This window comes from Phyllopteryx taeniolatus, chromosome 21 (genome assembly GCF_024500385.1).
Source record: "Phyllopteryx taeniolatus isolate TA_2022b chromosome 21, UOR_Ptae_1.2, whole genome shotgun sequence".
Lineage (NCBI taxonomy): Eukaryota > Metazoa > Chordata > Actinopteri > Syngnathiformes > Syngnathidae > Phyllopteryx > Phyllopteryx taeniolatus.
The window spans coordinates 16,119,195-16,144,145 of record NC_084522.1 but is presented as its reverse complement, the minus strand read 5'-3'; the positions used below and the strand labels follow the sequence as shown (position 1 = coordinate 16,144,145).

The window sequence follows — 24,951 nt, the reverse complement described above, 5'->3', positions numbered from 1 at the left end:
TTTTAAGCCGGATGCCCTTCCTGACGCGACCCTCTGCATTTATCCGAGCATGGGACCGACCGGCCTACAGTTTGCACTGGCTTGTGCCCCCTGTAGGGTTACATTTGTTTGCTGATCTTAAACAATGTTGGAAAAATATGGAGAACAAAAATAAGAATTTGAGAAGGGGAGAAATAATTTTTCACCGAAAAATCTACAGTGTGCAGTTGATTTGCCGGACATTCAAACTATAGCATAATTTCACAATGCAGCCAAAAGAAAAAAAAAGGAAAAAAAAATCCTTCAACAAAATAGGTTTGGAAAATACACATCAGTATACTGTATGCACCATTATTTGCATCACTATTTTAAATTCCAAATTGCTGTACATAGACTGGAAATGGCACGCCATCCTGCTGTTTCTGCCGCTGGTATTTGGTATTTATAAAGTAAGTGCACTAAGATTTCAATGTGTGTGAGATCTCCCACCTGTAGAGAATTGCTGGCAGGCTGGATGGTTTCCCTTGAGCTCCCTCCTCTTTCTTGCTAGACTTCCTCTCTTTGGGGGCTTTTAAAACAGCTGGAGTGTTTAGTTCCTGTACAACAGGGGAGAATATCACAGTTCTGTTAAACAGTTCCAGAAGCGGTCATGTTCCACCCATGAAACACAGTCCTGCACTTGAAAGTGCCCATCCATGTAGTGCAGATAAAATGTCTCCATTTCTTAGTGTTAATAACTTTTTCAGTAGAGTCTGCAATATATTCTTTGGGGAAAAAAGACCATTATTTCAGACTTTTTTTTTCAGGTTACAACAAGTAAATAGCATTCAATTTCACTGCATGAAACCTAAATGGACCCATTGAACTAATGTGTTTTTCGTCAACATAGCTCATTACCACTTTATAAAGACTGTACCATTTCATAAATGTTTCATAAATACTGAAAACTTCAGTTTCTCTCACAGGTCTCTCTCGTGTACGCTGCATTTTTTCATCCTCTGACTGGTTGAATTTCCCGTCCTCTGATCGTTGTCCTGCAACTCTATGGGATTCATTGGGGTTCACGCAGGTGCCAAGACGGACGAATATCGGACATGATAAAAAATTCATTTTCAAAGCGGACTGAAGATAGCTGGGCTAGGCTCCAGCGCGCCTGCGACCCTAGTGAGGCTAAGCGGTACAGAAAAGGATAAATATTGTTTTTATTATACGTTATAATGAATAATTCAATGTTATGAAACCCGCAGTTGTCCACTACAGAATTGGGTCGCATGTCGAAAGCAATAAATCATATTTGAATCATATTGTCCAAATAAGTCGGTTCAAGTTTTTGTAGGACGGGTGCTCCTTGTTTTTGTCTGGCACTTGTTTTGTCATTGCGGTGATGTCGGCGTAAATGTGATGTCATGTTTGTTGTATTTCCACCACCCTAGTTAAGCATTGTGTGACACCTGCAACATACCATTGAACTTTTGTCTACGACCTGCTTGCCATATGGGACATACTTAACACTAAAACCAATGTACCTCCAAAGGCCACGTAGCGAGTACGCATTGACAGACAAGGTGCCACCGGCAAAAGCCCCCCCCCCCCACAAAGACCCTTTGATGTGCAGAACTGAAATAGCGACCAAAGGTTGCGAGATCCTCTCTCCACTGGGAACATTGCTGGAACGCAGACGACACCTGCTGTGGACTTGCATTGGTTTTTTTTTTTAACCAAAGACAAATGTCTGTTTGGATATTTTACGAACTCTGCTGAAATATTGCAAATGTTTGCTTGATTTGAAGCCAAACAGTATGAAATGTTGTATTGAACAATAAGCAGGTGATGTTCCAAGGCAAAGTTTAAACAATCATTTTATATGCTTGATCTATGAGTAAGAGTACAAAGTTGGGAGTATTTTATATTAATATATGACTTTTACACCATTTTTATGGCTAAATTGTTAACCAAAATTCAAGTCGATGGGTGTGGTCTTCTCCATTTCCCCCGTCTCTTAGACACACTTCCTGGGTATTTAACCTTGGACTACCGCCTCCTCTTTGCTTTTGTTCAATCTTGCTTCTTGGCTCCTGTCCTTCAAGCTGAAAGTTACCTCAGCACGGCCCCTGCCGTGCTGCCGCCCCTCCCCTTTTCTTTGTTCGAACATGCGGTTCGACCAGCGCAAGCCTGGGATGGAGACTTGGCTTCCCGGCCTACGTGGGTCACCGCTAGGCAATCAGAGCAGCTGCTACTAAAAATAACAAGTACGCTTCCAGCCAAGGGAAGTTGCCAGCGGGTCCCTGAAAAGGCAGGAAGAGAAACGGTCACATTCTCCCACTGTCGCGTGAAGAACAACTTCCCTTTTTCTTTTTCCGCCCGTTTTTGTTTTTACCTTTTGGACATCATCTTCAACTAAAGCTGCCTTTGTGCCTCCCAGGACAACTGAGAAAGACCATCCCCAAAGACCAACTCATCTACGTTTGTGAGTAGAAAATGGCAGCCGTTGCCAGAATGTACAAAATTTGTGCCTAATAATTTTGCTTCACAGAAGTTCCAACTTTGTCCTAGCTCAACACGCTACGAATAGGTTATTCGTGCTGATTTTTAGCCCAGCAACCCACGATGTCCTATTTCCCTTTTTGTATGCCTATTTTTCTTTCATTTACCATTACTGTTATTTTCTTTTTGTGGATTTAATTACATTTTTTATAAAATTCCACTCCCAGTTTTTTTTTGTGTGTGTATGCTTTTGTTCAATAGTGAAACCTCAGTAATCTCGAACTCATATTTCATCCGTGTAGGAGATCAGAGACTGATCATGGTTTTTCGTCCCTTTTTCCTAAATTTTACACATCTAAAAAGAGACGTGGTGCCTCCTTACAGGACAGAAATAGTTTGATTATAACGTTAAACGTAAAAACCAAGCTAAACCGGAAGCAACCTAAATTAATTCCGTTTTATCCTAAACCAATATACGTTACAGCCATATTTGAAGGATGGGGGAGGATTTTCGATATCAGGAGGGTCTACGGAACTAGCCATGTTGCAACGGCGAGTTAGCTTCTGTCTCAGCAACTTGGGGTACGTTTGGAAATGTACTTCGGCGCTGCTCTGCTGCACTCGGGACAGCACATTTTGAGAGTAGAGTTAGGGTGTCGGTGAATTTCCGAACGCACCCTTCCTTGGTCGGAATGAATGGGAGAGGAGCAACATGGTGGATCTGTCCTCCTCATCAGAGGTTGATGCAGTTGGCAGAAAATGACGTATTGTCATTTAGTGCGAACTGCACCATGAATCAAACGATTCAATACACATACGTATTGTTCATCTGTTCTTGAATTTCTTTGGATCGTGGCATTTTGTTGCAGGATCTAAGTGATTTCTTGATTTAACAGGTCTGGAGGTAATGAGCCTTGAGTGTGTTCAGTGAAAATGAACTTGGCTTTCCAAAAATGTGATTAGCCACAGTTAATTAAAGATTAAAAAAGGGGGGGATTACTTCTTCACACAGGGACAGGTAGATTTGAATTATTATTTTTTTTTCCTGAATAAGTAAAATCACCATTTAAAAACTGCACTTTACGTTGAATTGGGTTATCGTTTTCTGATACTTACATTTGTTTGATGATCTTAAATAATAGAGTGAGGAAACGAAGCAAAAAAATAATAATAATAATTTGAGAAAGAGGAAAAAACTTTTCACGCCAGTGTATATAATATCTCACAAAGATAACGCAGTACAGTAGATATAAAATGCAATTTGTAAATGTTGATTTTATTCATTAATAAGTGGGAAAATAAACTGGCCCTGAAAAGAGTAGTGTAATTGCCAACCTAATCAACCTAATAACTGGTTGTGTCACCAATGGCAGCAATCACTGAAATGAAGCGTTTAGATTAATTAGTAGAAATATTTGGAAGGTTATTGGAGGGTTTTCAAGCATTTAAGCATGAACTGCATATCTAAGATCACAAAACAGCATCTTAATTCGTGAGATGAGCATTTGTGCTCTTGTTTTTTTGGGGGGTTTTTTTTGCTTTGAAACTCCAAAACCATGGAAGCTATTCTTACCCAGCGTCCTTTCTTATGGTTGAGTCATAAACACAAACCTTAACTGAGGCCGGTGAAGCCTGCAGTTCTTTGTATGTCATTCTGGGTTTGTTTGAGACCTGGATGAGCCGTTGTTGCACTCAAGAGTGGTTGGGCTGACCACTACCGGGGAGGTTCATCTCTGTTCCCAGTTTTATCCCTCTATCCATCCATTTTCAATACCACCTATCCTCATGCGGGTCGCGGCTGAGCTTGAGCCTATCCCAGCTGATCTTAGGGACAGATCCTCATGTGGTCTCTGTAACCAATCGCAGGGCCCAAGTTTTCTCTGTTTCTGGATACTGGCTCTGATCGTGGTTCATTGGAGTCCCAAAGCTTTGGAAATGGCTTTGTAACCTTTTCAAGAATGACCGTGGCATGATGCATATCTTTTTGAGATCGTGAAGCCTATCTCACTGTGTCTGATATGTACTACTAAGTGATTTGTTGATTTCTAAAAACTGTGGTAAATCATTTAACTCAAGATTTAACAAGGGGAGCAATTACTTTTTCACATAGCGCCAGATACATTAGGTAGCTAAGTACGGTTAAAAGGACCCACTATAATGAGTAAGATAAATGGAGACAGTTTTCCTTCGCCCGGACACGGGTCACTGCGGCCCACCGCTGGAGCCAGGCCTGGAGGTGGGTCTCGATGGCAAGCACTCGGTAGACGAGCCTGAACCAATGGAAAAATGTGGGTGCCCGTTCCCATGGGTTCACCACCTATGGGAGGAGCCAAGGGGGCCGGGTGCAGTGTGAGCTGGGTTGCAGCCAAAGGCCTTGGCAGTCCGATCCCCGGGTGCAGAAGCGATTTTGGGGAACATGGAACGTCACCTCTCTGGCAGGGAAAGAGCCTGAGCAGGTGTGCGATGATGTGAAATTCCGACTAGATATAGTCAAGCTCGCCTTGACACACATCTTTGGGTGCAGTACCAGTCTTCTTGAGAGGAGCTGGACTCTCTGGAGTTGCCCACGGTGAGAGGCGTCAAGCAGGTGTGGACATACTTACTGACCCACTGCTCGGTGCCTGTACGTTGGGATTCACCCAAGTATAAGAGAGGGTAGCGTCCCTCCACCTTTGGGTGGAAGACTGGGTCCTGACTGTTGTTTGGTCCTATGCACTGAACAGCAGGTCAGAGTACCCACCCTTTTTTGATTCCTCGGAGGGTGTGGTCCACCCTGGGTGTGGTTGCTGGGGACTTTCTCATTCTGCTGGGGGACTTCAATGTTTACGGTGGCCAGTGACAGTGAGAACTGGAAGGGTGTGATTGGGAGGAACGACTCCCCTGATCTGAACTTGAGTGGTGCTTTGTTATTGGACGTCTGTGCACATCACGGCCTGTCCATAACGAACACTGTGTTCAAACATAGGGTTGTTCATACGTGCACTGGACATGGGGACACCCTAGGCCGCAGTTCAATGATGACTTTGTAGTCGTGTCATTGGATTATGGCTGCATGGGGTCCCCTGTCATAAGGAGCTTAAACTCCCACATCCAGCAGAGGTTTGCTCACACCTGGTGGGAGGCAGGGAACATTAAGTCCGAGTGGACCATTTTCCGTGCCTCCATTCTTTAGGCGCCCGACCGGCCTGTGGCCGTAAGGTCGTCGGTGCTTGTCGTGGCGGCACGTGACCATCATTAGTGGATACCAGCGGTGAGGGACCCCGTCATGCTGAACAAGGAGTCCTATCCACCCTTTTTAGCTTGTGGGACTCCGGAGGCAGCTGATGGGTACCGAAAGGCCAAGCGGAATGCAGCTCTGGTGGTCGCTGGAGCAAAAACTTGCACATGGGAGGAGTTTGGTGAGGCCATGGACAATGACTTTTGAAATTCTGGTCCACCATCCGCGTCTCAGCAGTACACAGTCAACATTGTGTATTGTGGGAAGGGGGTGCTCCTGACCTCAGCGCGGGACTTTTATGAGCCAGTGGGCCGAATACTTCAAAGACCTCCTCAATTCTACCTGACTCTGAAGTGCGCGCTCCTATCTCTGGGTTTGAGGTCACCAAGGTGATCAAAAAGTTCCTCGGAAGCAGGGGCTCCACCCCAAGTTCTTGAAGGCTCTGGAGGTTGTGGGGCTGTCCTGGCTGACACACGTCTGCAACATTGCATAGACATCGGGGACAGTGCCTCTCAACAATCACAGAAGGTCGATCACAAGCTAAAACCGTTTTTGCGCAGCGGCAAAGTCCACGCGTCAATTGGTCGACAAATACATTCAACCCCAAGCACACATTGTAAAATAAATATTCAAAATGTCAAATCAAATGCGAATAATCATAAACTTTTTGAGCATATGAAAATATGAACAGCTGGAAATTAATGGTGCACATTTATATTGTATAGTAGGGAGAAGGTTTTCTCAGATTTTTTTTAGGTCAATTTTGGGGCATATAATTAATTAAGTCTTCATGCAAATGAAGACCAAACACAGATAAACTCAGAGCACAGCTTTTTTTTTAATTTTTTTTTTTAAATTAGCTCATTTCTGTCCTCGGAGTACTACATGTTTACTTATCAGAAATTCTGACTGTGTCTGGCTGCTCATATAATCTAATAATAATAATAATAATAATAATAATAAATCCTCAGGTTTGCAGCCTGGAGTGGCGCCTCAACAAATTTTTGGGGGGGAACAAATACATTTTTTTTGTTATTTTATTGTAAACGTGGTAGAGGAAACATGGCCGGCGCCCACACTCAGAGTGGCCCCTTTATTAATTTTAGGAAGAAAAACAAATGGACCATTATGACACAATGGCGAAGAGCTGTTTAGAAAACGGAGCTGGTGTAACAGTCTTGAAAACATGTATATTTTTCCATACAATCCACCTATTTTCTATACTTTTCGAGAGCTGAACATTTATGAAATCCAATTCTATACTTTTCGTACTTGCTCAGGAACCCTGTCACCCAAACAGTCTACATGTGCTTTGTAAACTAAGACAAGGCATTTTACCGTGTCCCTCAGGGAGTCCTGTGGTGGGTTCTACAGGAGTGGGGTACCAGGCTAATTAGTCACTGTATGACCGGTGTCAGAGTTTAATCCGCATTGCCGGCAGTAAGTTGGATTTGTTTCCAGTGAAGATTGACCTTGCCTTTGTCACCGATTCTGTTCATCATCTGTATGGACAGAATTTACAGAGACAGCCGAGGTGTTGAGAGGGTCCGGTTTGGTGGGCTCAGTATTGCATCTCTGCTTTTTGCCGATGATGTGGGTCTGTCGATCTTAAAGTCTCGCTAGAGCAGTTCACAGCCGAGTGTAATGCTGTCGGGATGAGAATCAGCAACTCTGAGGGCATCGTACTCAGTCGGAAAAGGGTGGAGCGCCCTCTCTGAGATCCTACCCCAAGTGGAGGAGTTCAACTATCTTGGGGTCTTCTTCATTAGTGAAGGAAGAATGGAGTGCGAGATTGACAGGCAGATTGGTGAAGCGTTTGCAGCTATATGGACTTTGCATCGGTCCGTCGTGTCACAATTGACCTAACGATCTATGTTCCCGGTCTCAGCTATGGTAATGAGCTGTAAGTTGCGACCAAAAGAAAAGATCATAGAATCAAGCAGCCAAAATGACGTTCCTCCGCAGGGTGTCAAGGCTCTTCCTTAGGGATAGGGTGAGAAGCTTGGTCATCCCAGAGGGGATCAGACTCGAGCCACTGCCCCTTCAGTCTGGGGATCTAGTTAGGATGCCTCCCTGGTTAGGTGTCCTGGGTGTGTGCCACTGGGAGGAGGCCCCGGGGAAGACGCAAGACACGCTGGAGAAACTGTCTCCTGGCTGGCCTCGATATACCTTCATGTACACATCCATTCTCTGAACCGCTTATCCTCACTAGGATTGCGGGTGTGTTGGCGCTTATGGCCGCTGACTTTGGGCGAGAGACGGGGTTCACCCTGAACTAGTCATCAGCCAATCGTAGGGCACAGAAAAAAACAACCATTCACATTCACACCCGCAGACAATTTATAGTCTTCAATTAACTTACCGTGCATGTTCTTGGAATGTGGCAGGAAACCGGAGCATCTGAAGAAAACCCAGGCAGGCACGGGGAGAACATGCAAACTCCAAACAGGAAAGCCGGATTTGAACCCGAGATATCAGAACTGTGAGGCGGATGTGCTAACCAATCATGCACCGGGCCACCCCACCTTGAAATTCCCTCTAGAAAGTCTGGATGACATGGCTAGGGAGAGGCAAGTGTCTGGGCTTCAGTACTTGGGCTGCTGCCCCACAACCCGACCCCTTATAAAAATCTAATTAGAAAAGGCAAACTTTATTTGTTTCCCCCTATTTTCACTTCCTGTAGGTCTAGTGATCATGTGCTGCTATTGTCACCATAGTGAACAGTAAATGGTATAAGGGTTGCAAAACAATACACTTTTTATTCAGGTTGATTGCAAGGTGTTATTACGTATGAACAGGATTCGGGCTTCAGCTTCGTGGGTCGCTGCGCTAGTTTGCATGTGCACGTACGTGTGCGCACACCCACCCACTCTTTAGTTTTTCCCGTTGGCCCCGTGGATTTATTTACATTTGGAGTTTTACAATTTCGAATGTCAAACCCTAATGACGCAAAGTGTCGGCTTTGTGATGAAGTGCCGCCAATGTTGAGTGAAAACTGTGTCTTATGTACAGAATATCATGAACATTAAAAACTACCTTTTTTATACAGATTTTAATCTCTTTTGGGAAAATTCAATTTCAACTATGTTGTAAATCGATTTTGTGTCGCACCCCACAGAGAGAACCAGATCATACACATGCAGACATGCAAGATCAGACCCTCTGGTTCCAAAGCACAAGACCCTGCAGAGGACTTTTTACACGGAAAATTAAAATATTGTCAGCAAAATCATGAATTTTCACCATGAATTACAAAGAAAGATGATTTCTTTATGGGAGCTCAGATGTGCTTTGTGTCAGAGGTGTCCCGATCCGAAATTTGAGATGAGATGAGATGCTCCGATGTCAGAAAGGGGAAAAAAAACCCATCTGATCGGACTGGATCTAAAATGTCCGATTTGACCACCCCTATCCAAGTAGTCCGCTCCAGCACTTTGAGCCAGCAGCGCCCACATGATCACAATAACAACGAGTAAGAGTGAATGCTGCTTGCTTAAAGTCGTTTGTCACGCCAGTTTAAGTTCGCTGTAAAACTACACTCACATCAAAGCATTCCACTTTTTAAATGTTCAAATACATCATAGCCTTCGTTTTTCTTTGTTTTTGCTCACAAAAATCGCTAGCTCAAGGCTAGCACACAATGAATGAATAACACCAGTGATGAGCTAACGAAAATTAGCATCAAACTCGCGGCACTATATAATATAACAATACTCTCAGGCTGTGAAAAACAAGTTATATTAACAATATTCGATAGTGACTTCTACTCCCTTTGTTACTGCAAGTGTGTATCTTCTTGCGTGCACCACACTGCCCCTCAGGGGTCAAGATATGCATAGCAGGAACAGCAACTATAACTACGATATATCCCAGATGCCTTGCCGTACATGTAGAGAAAGCAAATGCAGCTCCCACAACATACTACAGTAAAAAAAAAAAAAGAACTGAATTGAACTTGAATTGTTATTTTGCGCTTCAAAAGCATCATTTGTATTTATTACTTATTGAGGTTATTTGTCATGGTTTTCTAATTTCTTTTTATTTCATCGATTCAAATGTAGAATATGCTTATGTTTAAGTTAAGCAGTGGTTTTGTTGCAATTTAAAACTACATATTTTTTTGTTATTGTTGGTTTCATTGAAGTTATTTTTCAGGATTGCATCCATCCATCCATTTTCTGCACCGCTTCTCCTCACAAGGGTCGCCGGCGTGCTATCTTCGGGCAAGAGGCGGGGCAACCTGAACTGGTTGCCAGCCAATCGCAGGACACATACACAAACAACCATTCGCACTCACACTCACACTCACACCTACGGGCAATTTAAAGTTGTCAATGAAGAATCCCTTGGTTATTTTGAAAACATCAGATTTTGCAAACCCAACACAATCCTTGTTTGCAATCGGTTGCTATAGAAATGGAGAGGCATGCGTTACCGCCAGTTGCTCGGTCGAACTACGCAAATGTTCGGTCAAGCGGACGATGAATAAATGAATGCATGAATATACTACTACTACTATAAAAACATTCAATGGAAAAGGAAATGGATTAAGAAAATGATATGTGTGAAAAGGTGGTAGTGGTACCTGGCCTAGGATGTCCCCAAGCAGAGTCCACATAGCCTGGCCTTCACTTCGCAGATCTCCATTGACATTTAACAGCTCCTCTAGAGATTCACAGAGCTTCATGCATTCATGCATGACACAGGAGAAAACATGAGATCAGTCCTGCTCCACATACAATTTATTACTGCAGTTGTTGTCATTACAGTTCACAAGTTTGGTCAGTGTTGTGTCCACTTCCAATTGTTAAATATATAGTGCTCTATGCAAAACAACAATTATAGGGATTTTGACGGATATGCAGTTCAACATTTAACATTTAACTCCCATTCGTAATTCATCTTCAAAAAGGCTTTGCTCTTCTAACAAAGAAAAAATTTTTTTGGGCATTCGCAAATTCAACTACTGTATTCGCCCATTGTTTTTGGAACTTATCCCCCCCCCCCCTTGTTTGCGGGAACCGATTTTATTCAGGTTTTTCATTGTTTTCATGGCAATTATAAGAATTGAAGAACAATTATTGGCAGATGTTTGCTATTCGCGGTCAGGCTTGGTCCCTATTCACTGGTTGGTCCACTGGAATCCCCCAAATTTCTGAAAGAGTGTGTCTGGTTGAGTGCAGAAAGGGTGCACATCCTGAGTTGACTTTAGCTACGCCCGACTTTAGCTTTCAAATTTTCTTGTCTATTGACAGTACCACAACAAAAACTCTGTGCACGGTTTTTCTACAACTACCACTTTGACGGGCCGTTTCTGATAAACTCAGATGCATGAGAATGACAAATCAAAATATTTGATATGATATAAACTCCCATATGAATATATTTCAAGTGAGGTCAATTCCTTTATTTTTGCTATCGACTGAAAATATTTGGCTTTGCACAAATATGACCATGAGACCAACATATCAACATCTCAACTTTTATTTCCAGGTCTTACACTACTCCAAAAAAAGTTCTTGATATTTGGCCTTTAGGTGAAATTACAGGATGAACCTAAAATCCACTATAATCGTTACGGTTTAACTTAATTTGACCTTTTCAAAACCTCTGAGTACATATTTCCATCTGTTGAATGATTCAGTACTTTTTGAATGTGCTGTTCTCGAACAAGTAGCTGACTTGAAAACCTCCCAACAGTAGTTTGACCCATGAACAGCGTTTCCAAAGATGTCCACTTCTATGTCTTTTTGTGACTCTACCAGTCCCTCTGTATTTCTGTTGCAACCTGCACACTTGTGCGTGGATGTGCATTCAAAAGTTTAGAGAAGGTCAAATTGAGTTCACCTAAAAAGCTAACGCTGGATTTTAGGTTTCAGCCTGACAGACAGTTGACCAGAAAGCCGAATATCTCAAATGTTTTGAGTGGTGTCCATCAGGATCTGACACACAACTAGAGGCACTTTTTTTTAACCCACCCATTTTTCATGCGGGCAAAAGTATCGGAATATGTGACTGAGTCGTACATATATATAGACACACACACACACACACATAAATATATATACATATACACACATACAGTGGGGCAAAAAAGTATTTAGTCAGCCACCAATTGTGCAAGTTCTCCCACTTAAAAAGATGAGAGAGGCCTGGAATTTTCATCAGTTATACCTCACCTATGAGAGACAAAATGAGGAAAAAAACTAAATCCAGAAAATCACTGATTGTCTGATTTTTAAAATAATTTATTAGAAAATGATGGTGGAAAGGTAAGTATTTGGTCACTTACAAGCTAGCAAGATGTCTGGCTCTCACAGACCTGTAACAACTTCTTTAAGAGGCTCCTCTGTCCTCCACTCGTTACCTGTATTAATGGGACCTGTTTGAACTTGTTATCAGTAGAAAAGACAGCCGTCTACAACCTCAAACAGTCCCACTCCAAACTCCACTATGGCCAAGACCAAAGAGCTGTCCAAGGACACCAGAAACAAAATTGTAGACCTGCACTAGGCTGGGAAGACTGAATCTGCAATAGGTAAGCAGTTTGGTGTGAAGAAATCAACTGTGGGAGCAATCATTAGAAAATGGAAGACATACAAGACCACCGATAATCTCCTTCGATCTGGGGCTCCACGCAAGATCTCCCCCGTGGGGTCAAAATGATGACAAGAACGGTGAGCAAAAATCCCAGCACCACATGGGGGGGGGGGGGGCGAGTGAATGACTTGCAGAGAGCTGGGACCAAAGTAACGCAGGCTACCATCAGTAACAAGCTACGCCACCAGGGACTCAAATCCTGCAGTGCCAGACGTGTCCCCCTGCTTAAGCCAGTACATGTCCAGGCCCGTCTGAAGTTTGCTAGAGAGCATTTGGATGATACAGAAGAGGACTGGGAGAATGTCATCTGGTCAGATGAAACCAAAATAGAACCTTTGGGTAAAAACTCAACTTGTGTTTGGAGGAGAAAGAATGCTGAGTTGCATCCAAAGAACACCATACCTACTGTGAAGCATGGCGGTGGAACCATCATGCTTTGGGGCTGTTTTTATCCTGCAAAGGGACCAGGACGACTGATCCTTTTTTCTGTCAATATGGGGTGCTGTGTCTACATTGAGGAAAAAAATGAACTTCAATGATTTTAGTAAATGGTTGCACTATAACAGTGAACATTTTAAGGGGGTCTGAATACTTTCCGTACCCACTGTATATATATGTGTGTGTGTGTGTATATATATATATATATATATATATATGTTTTTTTTGTTTTTGTTTTTTTTTTTTAAAGTGGGAGAACTTGCACCATTGGTGGCTAACTCTAAATACTTTTTTTACCCCACTGTGTATGTTTGTGTGTGTGTGTGTGTGTGTGTGTCCGTGCGCAGTGGGGCAAAACATGTATTTAGTTTGCCACCAATTGTGCAAGTTCTCCCACTCAAAAAGATGAGAGAGGCCTGGAATTTTCATCCTCGGTATACCTCACCTCTGACAGACAAAATCAATGACTATGACAGAGGTCGTTTTCTGTAAGGTTTTCACACACTGTTGTTGGTATTTTGGCCCGTTCCTCCATGCAGATCTCCTCTCGAGCAGTTCTGTTTTGGGGCTGTCGCTAGGAAACATTTCTGCTCATTTAAAAATACCAGTGACCTTTGGAAACTGCACCGACACATTTCAATAAAATCCCAAAATCCAAAAATTCTCATAAGACAAACGTGAATTTCACACAAGACGGCAGCTTGTGCAAACAATTGTCGCGTCTGCCTCCGACTCAGCCAGCAGGGCGTGAGGGGGAGGGGTGACCATGTGTCATCCCAATTCCCTTAGCCCGGAAGGGGTAAAACAAAAAGGAAGGGCTCAGGAGCAGATTTGGGAGTGGCCCTGAGACCCTATAGAGCACAGGTGTCAAACTGGTGGCCCGGGGTCCAGATCCGGCCCGCCACATCATTTTATGTGGCCCCCGAAAGCACATCAAAATTGCTAAATTGTGTTCTGGTGCAATAACATTGAGATATTTGCAAGCATTTTTTTGTTATCAATCCCCCTTTGAAAAGAAATGTAATAGTTGAAAAACATGTTCTTATAGGCTTCTGATTACAAAACTGGTTATTCATCAATGTCTTGTGTACACTGTAATCTTTCGTTTATAACTACGATGTGGCCTGTGACAAAGAGGAGTTTGACACCCCTGCTATAGAGCATTCATTTCACCTGCTCGTGAAGAGACTAAAGGGAATAACCACCAAAATGAACAACAACGCAAGAGGCTAGGGTAAAAGCCTGAAAAGCAGCACAAAAAACCTTTGGCACTGGGTTATTGCAAGCAAAGGATTTAAGTCTAGGTCACTTTAATCGTTAAGGGCAACTATGTAAAGCTGTCTAAGAATCCTGATAAGTAAAACATATTTGCTGGTGGAAAGGTGACTGCAAACAAGCTCTGGTTGACCTTTAAATTGTGATTAAATATTTGAAAAATAAAACTAAATTGTTTCCGGTTGTCGGCTCACCCTGTTGTACTCCACATGAAGTTTGTCTTGCTCATTCTCCAGCTTGTCTTTTAAGCTCTTCTGCTCAGAGATGTTGTCCTGGATCTGGATCATTCGCAAATTACGCTCTGAATATCAATGGGACAAAAATCAATAGCAAGATCACAATCTATGTACAGGAAAATCACATACTAGTCTACCAATGACAGCTATGCATTATACTGCTGGCTAAATGTGTATGCTTTCAAGGTTATTTGCAGGTAGGGCAGCTCTGCCGCATCTGGCATCACAATCATTAATTTAAGGGGGGGGAAAAAATGACTTTTTGTTCGGAAAGAATCAAATTTGGTAATCGAGCAAAGACCCCAAAAGCAACACAGAAGTCAAGCATGCTCCAAGCAAGTAAAGCACTGCGTCATAGTACAGTTAGGTCCAATAGTATTTAAACATCAGTGACTTCATTTGTTTGTGATTTTTGCCTTCAAATAACCACAACAACTGTTTTGTCAATTCAACCTGTGTGATCTGAGCATGGACTTTCAGCTTTAATTTAAGAGGTTTAAAAAAAAAAAAAAAAAAAAAAGGTATTTACCGTTTAGGAAGTACAACGGAACCTCGGGTTAAGAACGACCCAGTTTATGAACAATTCAGGTTACGTCGCAAATTTTCGTACAAAGCATACCTCGACTTACTTTTATTTTCGGTGTGCGAACGGTCTTGGTATGGACGAACGGAAGGATCTATGGAGTGCTTTGACTCGCGCTGCATGATCATTGACTCCATGCATAACACTTTGATGTAAGCTGAAAACGAGTTGTCTGCTCTGTGGTGTAAGGCGGAAATCTGTTGAAGGCGGAAGTTAGTTCCACATCCACATCCCAGACCATCCAATCACAATTCTAATAGTGATTAGAATAGTGGCCATTGCATACAATTTCACTTGTTTGCCTTAAAAAAATGGTTGCTTTCGCAGTAAGCTTTGGGTCATCTGCTCTGTGAAGCGATATTTGGCTGAATATGAGGAGATAATATTGCCTGTAACACTTCAGAATTCATCTTGTTACTTTTGTCAGCAGTCACGTCATCTGGCCATGGAACAGCTGAGCAGCCACCTGTCCCATTACTTTTGGTCCCTTAAATAGTGTGAGGAAACCTACACAAACTTGTAATTCCTACAACGTTCACCTGATTTGAATGTATAAGGTACTTTTATTGTCAATTCTTCAATATGCGTAATACATACAAAGGATTGAAATTACGGTACTCAATGGCCCGCGATGCTACAAAATAAATAAACTATAGTATATACAGTATAAAATGTATTAATTGAATGTGCAAAAATTTGAATGTAAATACCCTCAAAGTAAAGCCGGAAGTCTGCAATCAAAGCGCATCTTCATTTCACAATCCATTGTGATGGTGTTTAGAGCCAAAAAGAGGAGAATTGTGTCCCAATATCAATAGACCTGACTGTATGCTTGAGCAAAAGCACTGAACATTAGCTACACTCATTGAAACTTGAACAATCACAAAATAGAATTGGTGTCAGAAGGACATTGCAAGCACTGTGACCAGCAAAAATGAATTTTCAAATGTCAGGGACCAACCAGGGACAAGAGAAATTACATCGGTGGGACTCTTACCCAAGTAGTAATTGACAAAGTCTGCAGTGAGGGCGGGCTGCTTATGTTTCCGACGTCCATCCATGCTAGCATTGGTGTCATATGTGTCCACCGGGAAAATGTCTGTGCTGATACCCATTAGCTCTGCCTTTCGCATTAACTTCCTGATGGCTGAAGCGCTAGAGGTCAGGGGCCGCGGCAGCTTCTCCCTCGGCACCCATGCTTGAGGTCGGGTGTTCCTGGACAGCTCTGCTTTTGCACGGTACTGTTGCAGGCGGGTCGTGATTCGAGCCTATGGGTGCAGATGCATTACGAACAGGAATGAACAAATCGACATTTAAAAGAAGAATCTTTTCTTAATTGATTTAACTGGTTAAATTAAGGTTAGAGAAGGAGTTTGCAGTTTTCAAACTGCTAGATCTGAATATAGCCTCACTTCACTACCCCTCCACCGGCCCCCTCGCTTCTCTGCCCAAAGAAACACCCACAGCTCACTAACGTTACCGTGCACAGCACGCCAAGGTTGCTACATTGCTAGCATGACTTATTCATTATGGAGTATTGCCAAAGACAAAATGTTAACGGTTGGATGTTGTATTTTTTGGAATGTACAAGAGAGGTGATAAATAATGCAGCCCTATGGGGGGCACAAGTCAGGAGGCCGGTCCCAAGCCCGGATAAATGCAGAGGGTTGCGTCAGGAAGGGCATCCGGCTTAAAACTTTGCCAAACAAATATGAGCGTTCATCCAAAGAATTCCATAACGAATCGGTCGTGACCCGGGTTAACAACGTCCGCCACCGGCGCCGTCAACTTGCAGGGTGCCGTTGGAAATTCAGCTACTGGGGGTCGAAGTGGAAGAAGAAGAGGAGGTGAAAAGCGGGTTATTCGGCAGAAAGAGAAGAGGAAAGCACAGAGCCTAGAACTGAATGTGGGGACTTTGAATGTTGGGACTATGACATTAAAAGCTCAGGAGTTGGGTATTATATATTGTGTGTCCAGGAGAGCAGGTGGAAAGGCAGTAAGGCTAGAAGTTTAGGGGCAGGGTTTAAATTATTTGACCATGGTGTAGATGGGAAGAGAAATGGAGTCGGGGTTATTTTAAAAGAAGAGTTGACTAAGAATGTCTTGGAGGTGAAAAGAGTATCAGATCGAGCGATGAGGCTGAGATTTGAAATTGAGGGTGTTATGTGCAACGTTATTAGTGGCTATGCCCCACAGGTAGGATGTGACCTAGAGGTGAAAGAGAAATTCTGGACGGGGCTAGACGAAGTAGTTCTGAGCATCCCAGACAGAGAGAGAGTCGTAATTGGTGCAGATTGTAATGGACATGTTGGTGAAGGTAATAGGGGTGATGAAGAAGTGATGGGTAAGTACGGTATCCAGGAAAGGAACTTGGAGGGACAGATGGTGGTAGACTTTTCAAAAATAATGCAAATGGCTGTAGTGAACACTTTTTTTTCCCCAGAAGAGGCACGAACATAGGGTGACCTACAAGAGCGGAGGTAGAAACACGCAGGTGGATTACAGCTTGTGCAGACGATGTCATCTGAAGGAGGTTACCAACTGTAAGGTAGTGGTAGGGGAGAGTGTGGCTAGACATCATAGGATAGTGGTGTGTAAGATGACTCTGGTGGTGGGGAGGATGATTAGGAAGACAAAGGCAGAGAAGAGAACCATGTGGTGGAAGCTGAGACAGGACGAGTGTTGTGCAGCTTTTTGGGAAGAGTTGAGACAGGCTCTCGGTGGATGGGAGGAGCTTCCAGAAGACTGGACCACTGCGGCCAAGGTGATCAGAGAGGCAGGCAGGAGAGTACTTGGTGTATCTTCTGGCAGGAAAGGAGAGAAGGAGACTTGGTGGTACAACCTCACAGTACAGGAAATCATACAAGGAAAAAGGTTAGCTAAGAAGAAGTGGGACACTGAGAGGACCGAGGAGAGGCGAAAGGAATACATTGAGATGTGACACAGGGCAAAGGTAGAGGTGGCAAAGGCCAAACAAGAGGCATATGATGACATGTATGCCAGGTTGGACACTAAAGAAGGAGAAAAGGATCTATACAGGCTGGCCAGACAGAGGAATAGAGATGGGAAGGATGAGCAGCAGGTTAGGGTGATTAAGGATAGAGATGGACATATGTTGACTGGTGCCAGCAGTGTGCTTGCTAGCTGGAAAGAATACTTCGAGGAGTTGATGAATGAGGAAAATGATAGAGAAGGGAGAGTAGAAGAGGCAAGTGTGGTGGACCAGGAAGTGGCAATGATTAGTAAGGGGGAAGTTCGAAAGCCATTAAAGAGGATGAAAAATGGAAAGGCAGTTGGTCCTGATGACATTCCTGTGGAGGTATGGAAGCATCTCGGAGAGGTGGTTGTGGAGTTTTTGACCAGCTTCTTCAATAGAATTCTAGTGCGTGAGAAGATGCCTGAGGAATGGAGGAAAAGTGTACTGATGCCCATTTTTAAGAAGAAAGGTGATGTGGAGAGCTGTGGAGCTATAGAGGAATAAAGTTGACGAGCCAGACAATGAAGTTATGGGAAAAGAGTAGTGGAGGCTAGACTCAGGACAGAAGTGAGTATTTGCGAGCAACAGTATGGTTTCATGCCTAGAAAAGAGTACCACAGATGCATTATTTGCCTTGAGGATGTTGATGGAAAAGTACAGAGAAGGTCAGAAGGAGCTACATTGTGTCTTTGTAGATCTAGAGAAAGCCTATGACAGTACCCAGAGAGGAACTGTGGTACTGCATGCGGAAGTCTGGAGTGGCAGAGAAGTATGTTAGAATAATACATCTGGTTCAGGTGTGTTGTGTGACAGAAAAGTCTCTGCTAGAATGAAGGGGAAAAGTTTATAAAACAGTGGTGAGGCCAGCCATGATGTACGGATTAGAGACAGTGGCACTGAAGAGACAACAGGAAGCAGAGTTGGAGGTGGCGGAAATGACCAGGAGTACCAGGTTGGATAAAATTAGAAATGAGCTCATCAGAGGGACAGCCAAGGTTCGATGTTTTGGAGACAAAGTTAGAGAGAGCAGACTTCAATGGTTTGGACACGTCCAGAGGAGAGAGCGTGATTATATTGGTAGAAGGATGATGAGGATGGAGCTGCCAGGCAAGAGAGCTCGAGGAAGCCCAAAGAGAAGGTTGATGGATGTCGTGAGGGAAGACATGATGGCAGTTGGTGTTCGAGAGGAGGATGCAGGAGATAGGTTTACATGGAAAAGGATGACGTGCTGTGGCGACCCCTAACAGGACAAGCCGAAAGGAAAAGAAGAAGAAGAAGACAAGAGAGGTGATAAATGTTCCTGAGGTGAGGACGGTGATGTTGGCGGTGCGTGTTCTAAACTCAGTGATGCAGCCATCCGCACAGGACTCCACCGTTACATATTTGTCCGATTTGTCTTGAGAGCTGTCCAACTACTTCTTTTTAACTTTTGCTGCTAACCAGAGTTCAATAACCCGGCCAAGAAAGTATAATAGTCTAACTTTGCGAGAGGTTGCTGTGTGCGGCAGACTGAGTGTGCGTGTGCGTGCATGGCAAATGATGACACATTCTTTGGTCACAACTTCTGCAGTAACAGTCTCTGGCATGCTGCTCTTGTCATGTTATCAAGTTTTACTATAATAATTAAAACACAATTAGAGGTATAAGATGTGGCCAAAGAGGGATGATTTTTCAAAATATCATTTTAAAAATCTTCTACTGTCAGGTCATAGAGTTTTAACAAATATGACAACAAAGATTTGGGGGGGGGGGTGACTGCAAACTCCACCTTTAAATAAATATAAAAAAAATAAAAGTACAGTAGAGTAAGCAAGTAGTGTTATATATCTTCTGCTGGAGGACCTAATATAACAGTAATTATGTGGCATTTTACCTGAGCTTCAGGAGTGAGCTGCTTCTCTCTCTCTAGCAGAGACACCTTACAGTAAGACTGCAAAGCCAAGTAGTTTTTTCTTTTCCACTTCCTATCAAAGCGATCTGCATGCTGCTTGCAGTAGGCAAAAAATGGATCCGCAATATCCTAAAGGACCAAAAAATATTCACATAATTTGAATGTTACAGGGACAGGAGGAATGTTATCTTTCATGTGGTTTTAAGATCAGTATTTGATTCCATTTTTGAAAGCATAAAAAACAAACTATATCAACTTCTGAATCAAAAAAATAATACACAGGACCATGGAACAAATCTTTAAAGGTGAACATGCGACTTGAGCATATTAAGATAACTTTTTCCTCCAAGGGCCGCGTATAGAAAAGTGCAAGGATGCAAGAGCTACTTTGACATTCTTCAGAATCAGAATCATCTTTATTTGCCATGTGTGCCAGAAACACACAAGGAATTTGTCTCCGGTAGTTGGAGCCGCTCTAGTACGACAGCAGATAGCCATTGTGACAAAACATATTTTTAGGACATAAAAACACACGACGGAGAGTCACTTAGCAATGAGGGGTTGCCAGTCACGTGGTAATGCTAACACAACGACAATTTTACAAATGATGCAGAGTTCTCAAGCAATTTAGAGCAGTTTGAAATAACTAATAAAATGATAACCCGGTACAGTGTCGATTGTGCAAATTATGCAGTTTTCTCAAGCAATATGGAGCCGTTTGACATGACTAATAGTGCAATAATCTAGTACAGTGACAATTGTGCCAATGATGCAGTGACTTCAAGCAATTTAGATCGGTTTGAAATGACAAATAGGGCGATAACGGCTATAGTGACAATTGTGCAAATGTGCAGAGACCTCAGGAAATCTGAGCAGTTTAAAGTGACAAGTAGGGCGATAATCTGGAACACTGACAATTGTGCAAATGGTGCACATAGTTCTCAAGTACATGAGTGGCCAGTATTAGTCGTCAACAGAAATGCAAAGTGAGTGAACAAATAATGTTGTAGTGTCCCAACAGCATTGGCAGCATATTACAATAGAATTGTAAGTTAACTGTTTAAGAAGTTAATGGCAAGAGGGAAAAAGCTGTTGGAGTGTCTGCTGGTTTTGATTTGCATTCTTCGATAGCGCTTATCTGAGGGAAGGAGCTGGAAGAGGTGGTCCAAGAGGATTTTGCATGCTCTTGTCTTAGTTCTGGCAGCGTGCAAGTCCTCACGAGAGGGTGGGGGGGGGGGGGGGGGGGGGTATTTTTTCGGCAGTCCTGACTGTCCGTTGCAGTCGGATTTTGTCCTTTGTAGCAGCACCAAACCAGATGGATGAACACAGAACCGATTCAATGACTGCTGTGTAGAACTGCCTCAACAGTTCCTGTTAGGCCTGTTAGAAATTGCAGGAAGTACCATCCTCTGCTGGGCTTTTTTGAGGATGGAGTTGATGTTGGTCTCCCACTTCAGGTCCTGAGAGACTGTAATTCCCAGGTAAGTTGAAAGTCTCGAAGGTTGACACAGCGCAGTTGGACAAGGTCGAGGGGCAGTTGTGGCGAAGGATGCTTCCTGAAGTCCACAATCATTTCCAGTCTTGAGCGTGTTCAGCTCCAGATTATGTCGCCCGCACCAAAGCTCCAGCCGCTCCGCTTCCTGTCGGTACCCAGACCCGTCAACGTCTTTGATGAGGCCAATGACTTTGGTGTCGTCTGTAAACTTCAGGAGTTTGACAGCCGGGTGCATTGAGGTGCAGTCGTTACTGTAGAAGGAGAAGAGCAGCGGCGAGATCACATGCTTGGGGCGCTATGGTGCTGATGGTGCGTGTGGATGAGGTGGAGTCCCCCAGCCTCACCCTCTTTGTCTTGCCCGTCAGGAAGCTGCAAATCCACCGGCAGATGAGACGCTGAGCTGAAGGAGCTCGGAGGAGAGGAGTTTGGGGATGATGGTGTTGAACCCAGATCCTGAAGTCCACGAACAGTCTCACATCCTGTTCATGGATGGTCAACGCAGACACCGGCGAGAATGAACGAAGCAAACTCGCGCGGCAAGTAATATGATTTACACTCCAAGTCTGGGCTGCAGTGTGTGTTGAGCACCGTGACGTCGGTACACCATTTTTCATTGATATCGAAGCGGAATACCGCCACCTTTTGTTTTCCCTAATGTAAGCTTCATGTCGCGGTCCGCTCGGTGGAGTTGTAAGCCGGGTAGCAGTATGGCGCCATCGAGGATGCATTCACCTATCCATGCCTCCCTGAAGCATAGGGTGGCGGTATGTCCAAAGTCTTTCCTGGTCTTTGTGAGAAGATGAAGCTTGTCTTTTTTTGTTGGGTACAGAGCGTAGATTTGCAAGGTGAATCGACGCTGTCGAAGCCTGACATGCACTTTGGTATGCTTTCCTCTGTGGCATCGTCTTCGCTTTCTCCATACGCCATTGACAGCAGCTTCTCCGCCGGTGAGTGATACTGGGAAAAAACTGCGGATTTGTGACAGTTGGTGACAGGAAGTCCGGAGTAGACTCCCTAATGCTTAGCAAGTCTTCTGTTGTGTAAGTAAGTCACCTAATGTTTCCAAAGACGAACGAAAAGCACAAAAACATTGACAGTACTAGCGAGCTTGTTACCAAGGAGACCACAGGGTAGGCGTCATCTTGGTAAATTCTTAATTTATCAAACAAGCTCAAATCAATCCATCAGTATAGGAAAAGATATGATCAGCAATTATATATAGTGTCATTGTCATATGATTTGATAAATAACGGTGAAGACACGTGTAAAAGAAAATGTTTTCAAATTAAGCGATTCGGTTTCAAATCTTGGGCCATAATGGTAAAGATAATCCAAGAGATAAATACTGAGGAAGCAATGCTAAGGATTAAAGTATTCCGGTGGGGTGCTGGAAATCCGCCGTTAAGTTCTGTTTTTTTTGTTTTTTTTGACAGGTTAGGGCTCTAGAGTGCGACTAATATGGTCACATATGTGCCCAAATTTCAAAATGGAATGGTAAAACAAAAAGAGAGAGGGTCCACCTGTACGACCAGCCATTTGAGGAAGAAATGTGACTTGAGGCAGACAAAGGAAATCCATCTGGTCTCTAAACCAATCAGCGATAGTGACTGGCCGTATGCGTGCCTGTGTGTGTGAGCGCACGTGTGCATGCTTTTCAAATGCGGGCACTAGCGTCGCAAGCGTCCTCAAAGCTAAGTTTTCTGACGGCGAGTCGGTAGTTGTACAGTTTAAAAAATGTGAGTGGCATAAATGGAATTAGTTCCAAAGCATACCGCCACTGCAACGCTGTGGGAACATTTTGGATTCAAGAGAGTTTAACGCGGCCATCCCACTAACCCCAACAAGCCGGTATGTCAAATTTGTATGAAGTCACAATTTAAAACCTCAAAGTGACAAAATCCATTTTAAACACAACCATCCCACCCAATTTCTTCAGCTGGGAACAAAAAAACATTTATAGTGGGGCAAAAAAGTATTTAGTCAGCCACCAATTGCACAACTTCTCCCACTAAAAAAGATGAGAGAGGCCTGGAATTTTCATCAGTTATAGCTCACCTATGAGAGACAAAATGAGAAGAGAAAAAAACCCCCAGAAAATCACATTGTCTGATTTTTAAAGAATTTATTAGCAAATTAGGGTGGAAAATAAGTATTTGGTCACCTACAAACAAGCAAGATGTCTGGCTCTCACAGACCTGTAACTACTTCTTTAAGAGGGTCCTCTGTCCTCTACTCGTTACCTGTTTTAATGGCACCCATTTGAACTCGTTATCAGTATAAAAGACACTTGTCCACAACCTCAAACAGTCACCCTCCAAACTCCACTATGGCCAAGACCGAAGAGCTGTCAAAAGACACCAGAAACAAAATCGTAGACCTGCACCAGGCCGGGAAAACTGCAGTAGGTAAGCAGCTTGGTGTGAAGAAATCAACTGTGGGAACAATTATTAGAAAATGGAAGACATACAAGACCACTGATAATCTCCCTCGATCTGGGGCTCCACGCAAGATCTCACCCCGTGGTACGGTGAGCAAAAATCCTACACGGGGGGGACCTAGTGAATGACCTGCAGAGAGCTGGGACCAAAGTAACAAAGGCTACCATCAGTAACACACTACGCAGCCAGGGCCTCAAATCCTGCAGTGCCAGACGTATCCCCCTGCTTAAGCCAGTACATGTCCGGACCCGTCTGAAGTTTGCTAGAGAGCATTTGGATGATCCAGATGAGTACTGGGATAATGTCATATGGTTAGATGAAACCAAAATAGAACTTTTTGGTAAAAACTCAACTTGTCATGTTTGGAGGAGAAAGAATGCTGAGTTGCATCCAAAGAACACCATACCTACTGTGAAGCATGGGGGTGGAACCATCCTGCTTTGGGGCTGTTTTTCCTGCAAAGGGACCAGGACGACTGATCCGTTAAAGGACAGAATGAATGGGCCCATGTATCGTGAAAAAACCTCCTTCCACGTCCACCCAGCCACGTTTCATCTTCAGTGCAAGGGCACTGAAGATGAAACGTGGCTGGGTCTTTCAGCATGACAATGATCCCAAACTCACCGCCCGGGCAACGAAGGAGTGGCTTCGTAAGAAACATTACAAGGTCCTGTAGGGGCCTAACCAGTCTCCAGATCTCAAGCCCATAGAAAATCTTTGGAGGGAGTTGAAAGTCTGTGTTGCCCAGCGACAGCCCCAAAACAGAACTGCGCTAGAGGAGATCTGCATGGAGGAATGGGCCAAAATACCAGCAACAGTGTATGAAAACGTTTGACCTCTGGCATTGCCAACAAAGGGAATATAACAAAGTATTGAGATGAACTTTTGTTATTGACCAAATACTTATTTCCCACCATAATTTGCTCATAAATTCTTTAAAAATCAATGTGATTTTCAGGATTTGTTTTATCTCTCATAGGTATAGGTCTACCTCACCAGGCCTCTCTCACCTTTTCAAGTGGGAGAACTTGCACAATTGGTAGCTGACGAAATAACCTTTTGCCCCGCTGTTTTATCTATTTTGGTATTTATTTCGGTACGGTGGCAAACTGGTTAGCACGTCTGCCTCACAGTGACGTGACTTAAGAGTTCAAATCCCGGCCCCGCCTGTGTGGAGTTAGCATGCTCTCCCCGTGCCTGCGTGGGTTTCCTCCCACATCCCAAAAACATGCATGGTAGGTTGATTGAAGACTAAATTGCCCCTAGGTGTGAGTGTGGATGTTTGTCTGTTTATATGTGCCCTGCGATTGGCTGGCGACCAGTTCAGGGTGTACCCCG

The 24,951-nt window shown here is 43.6% G+C and overlaps 1 protein-coding gene across 5 annotated transcripts in view; it reads right to left on the bottom strand.

Moving 5' to 3' along the window:
• phf14 (PHD finger protein 14) overlaps nucleotides 1–24,951 on the bottom strand; it is a 139,202-nt gene that overhangs the window by 88,461 nt on the left and 25,790 nt on the right. For all 5 annotated transcript variants that reach the window (XM_061759200.1, XM_061759199.1, XM_061759201.1 and 2 more), the window contains exons 8-12: nucleotides 19,663–19,809; nucleotides 15,810–16,080; nucleotides 14,188–14,294; nucleotides 10,266–10,361; nucleotides 469–575 (exon numbers count right to left, since the gene is read on the bottom strand). In XM_061759200.1, the coding sequence (XP_061615184.1) occupies nucleotides 469–575; nucleotides 10,266–10,361; nucleotides 14,188–14,294; nucleotides 15,810–16,080; nucleotides 19,663–19,809 (728 nt within the window). The remainder of the gene's footprint in view (nucleotides 1–468; nucleotides 576–10,265; nucleotides 10,362–14,187; nucleotides 14,295–15,809; nucleotides 16,081–19,662; nucleotides 19,810–24,951) is intronic.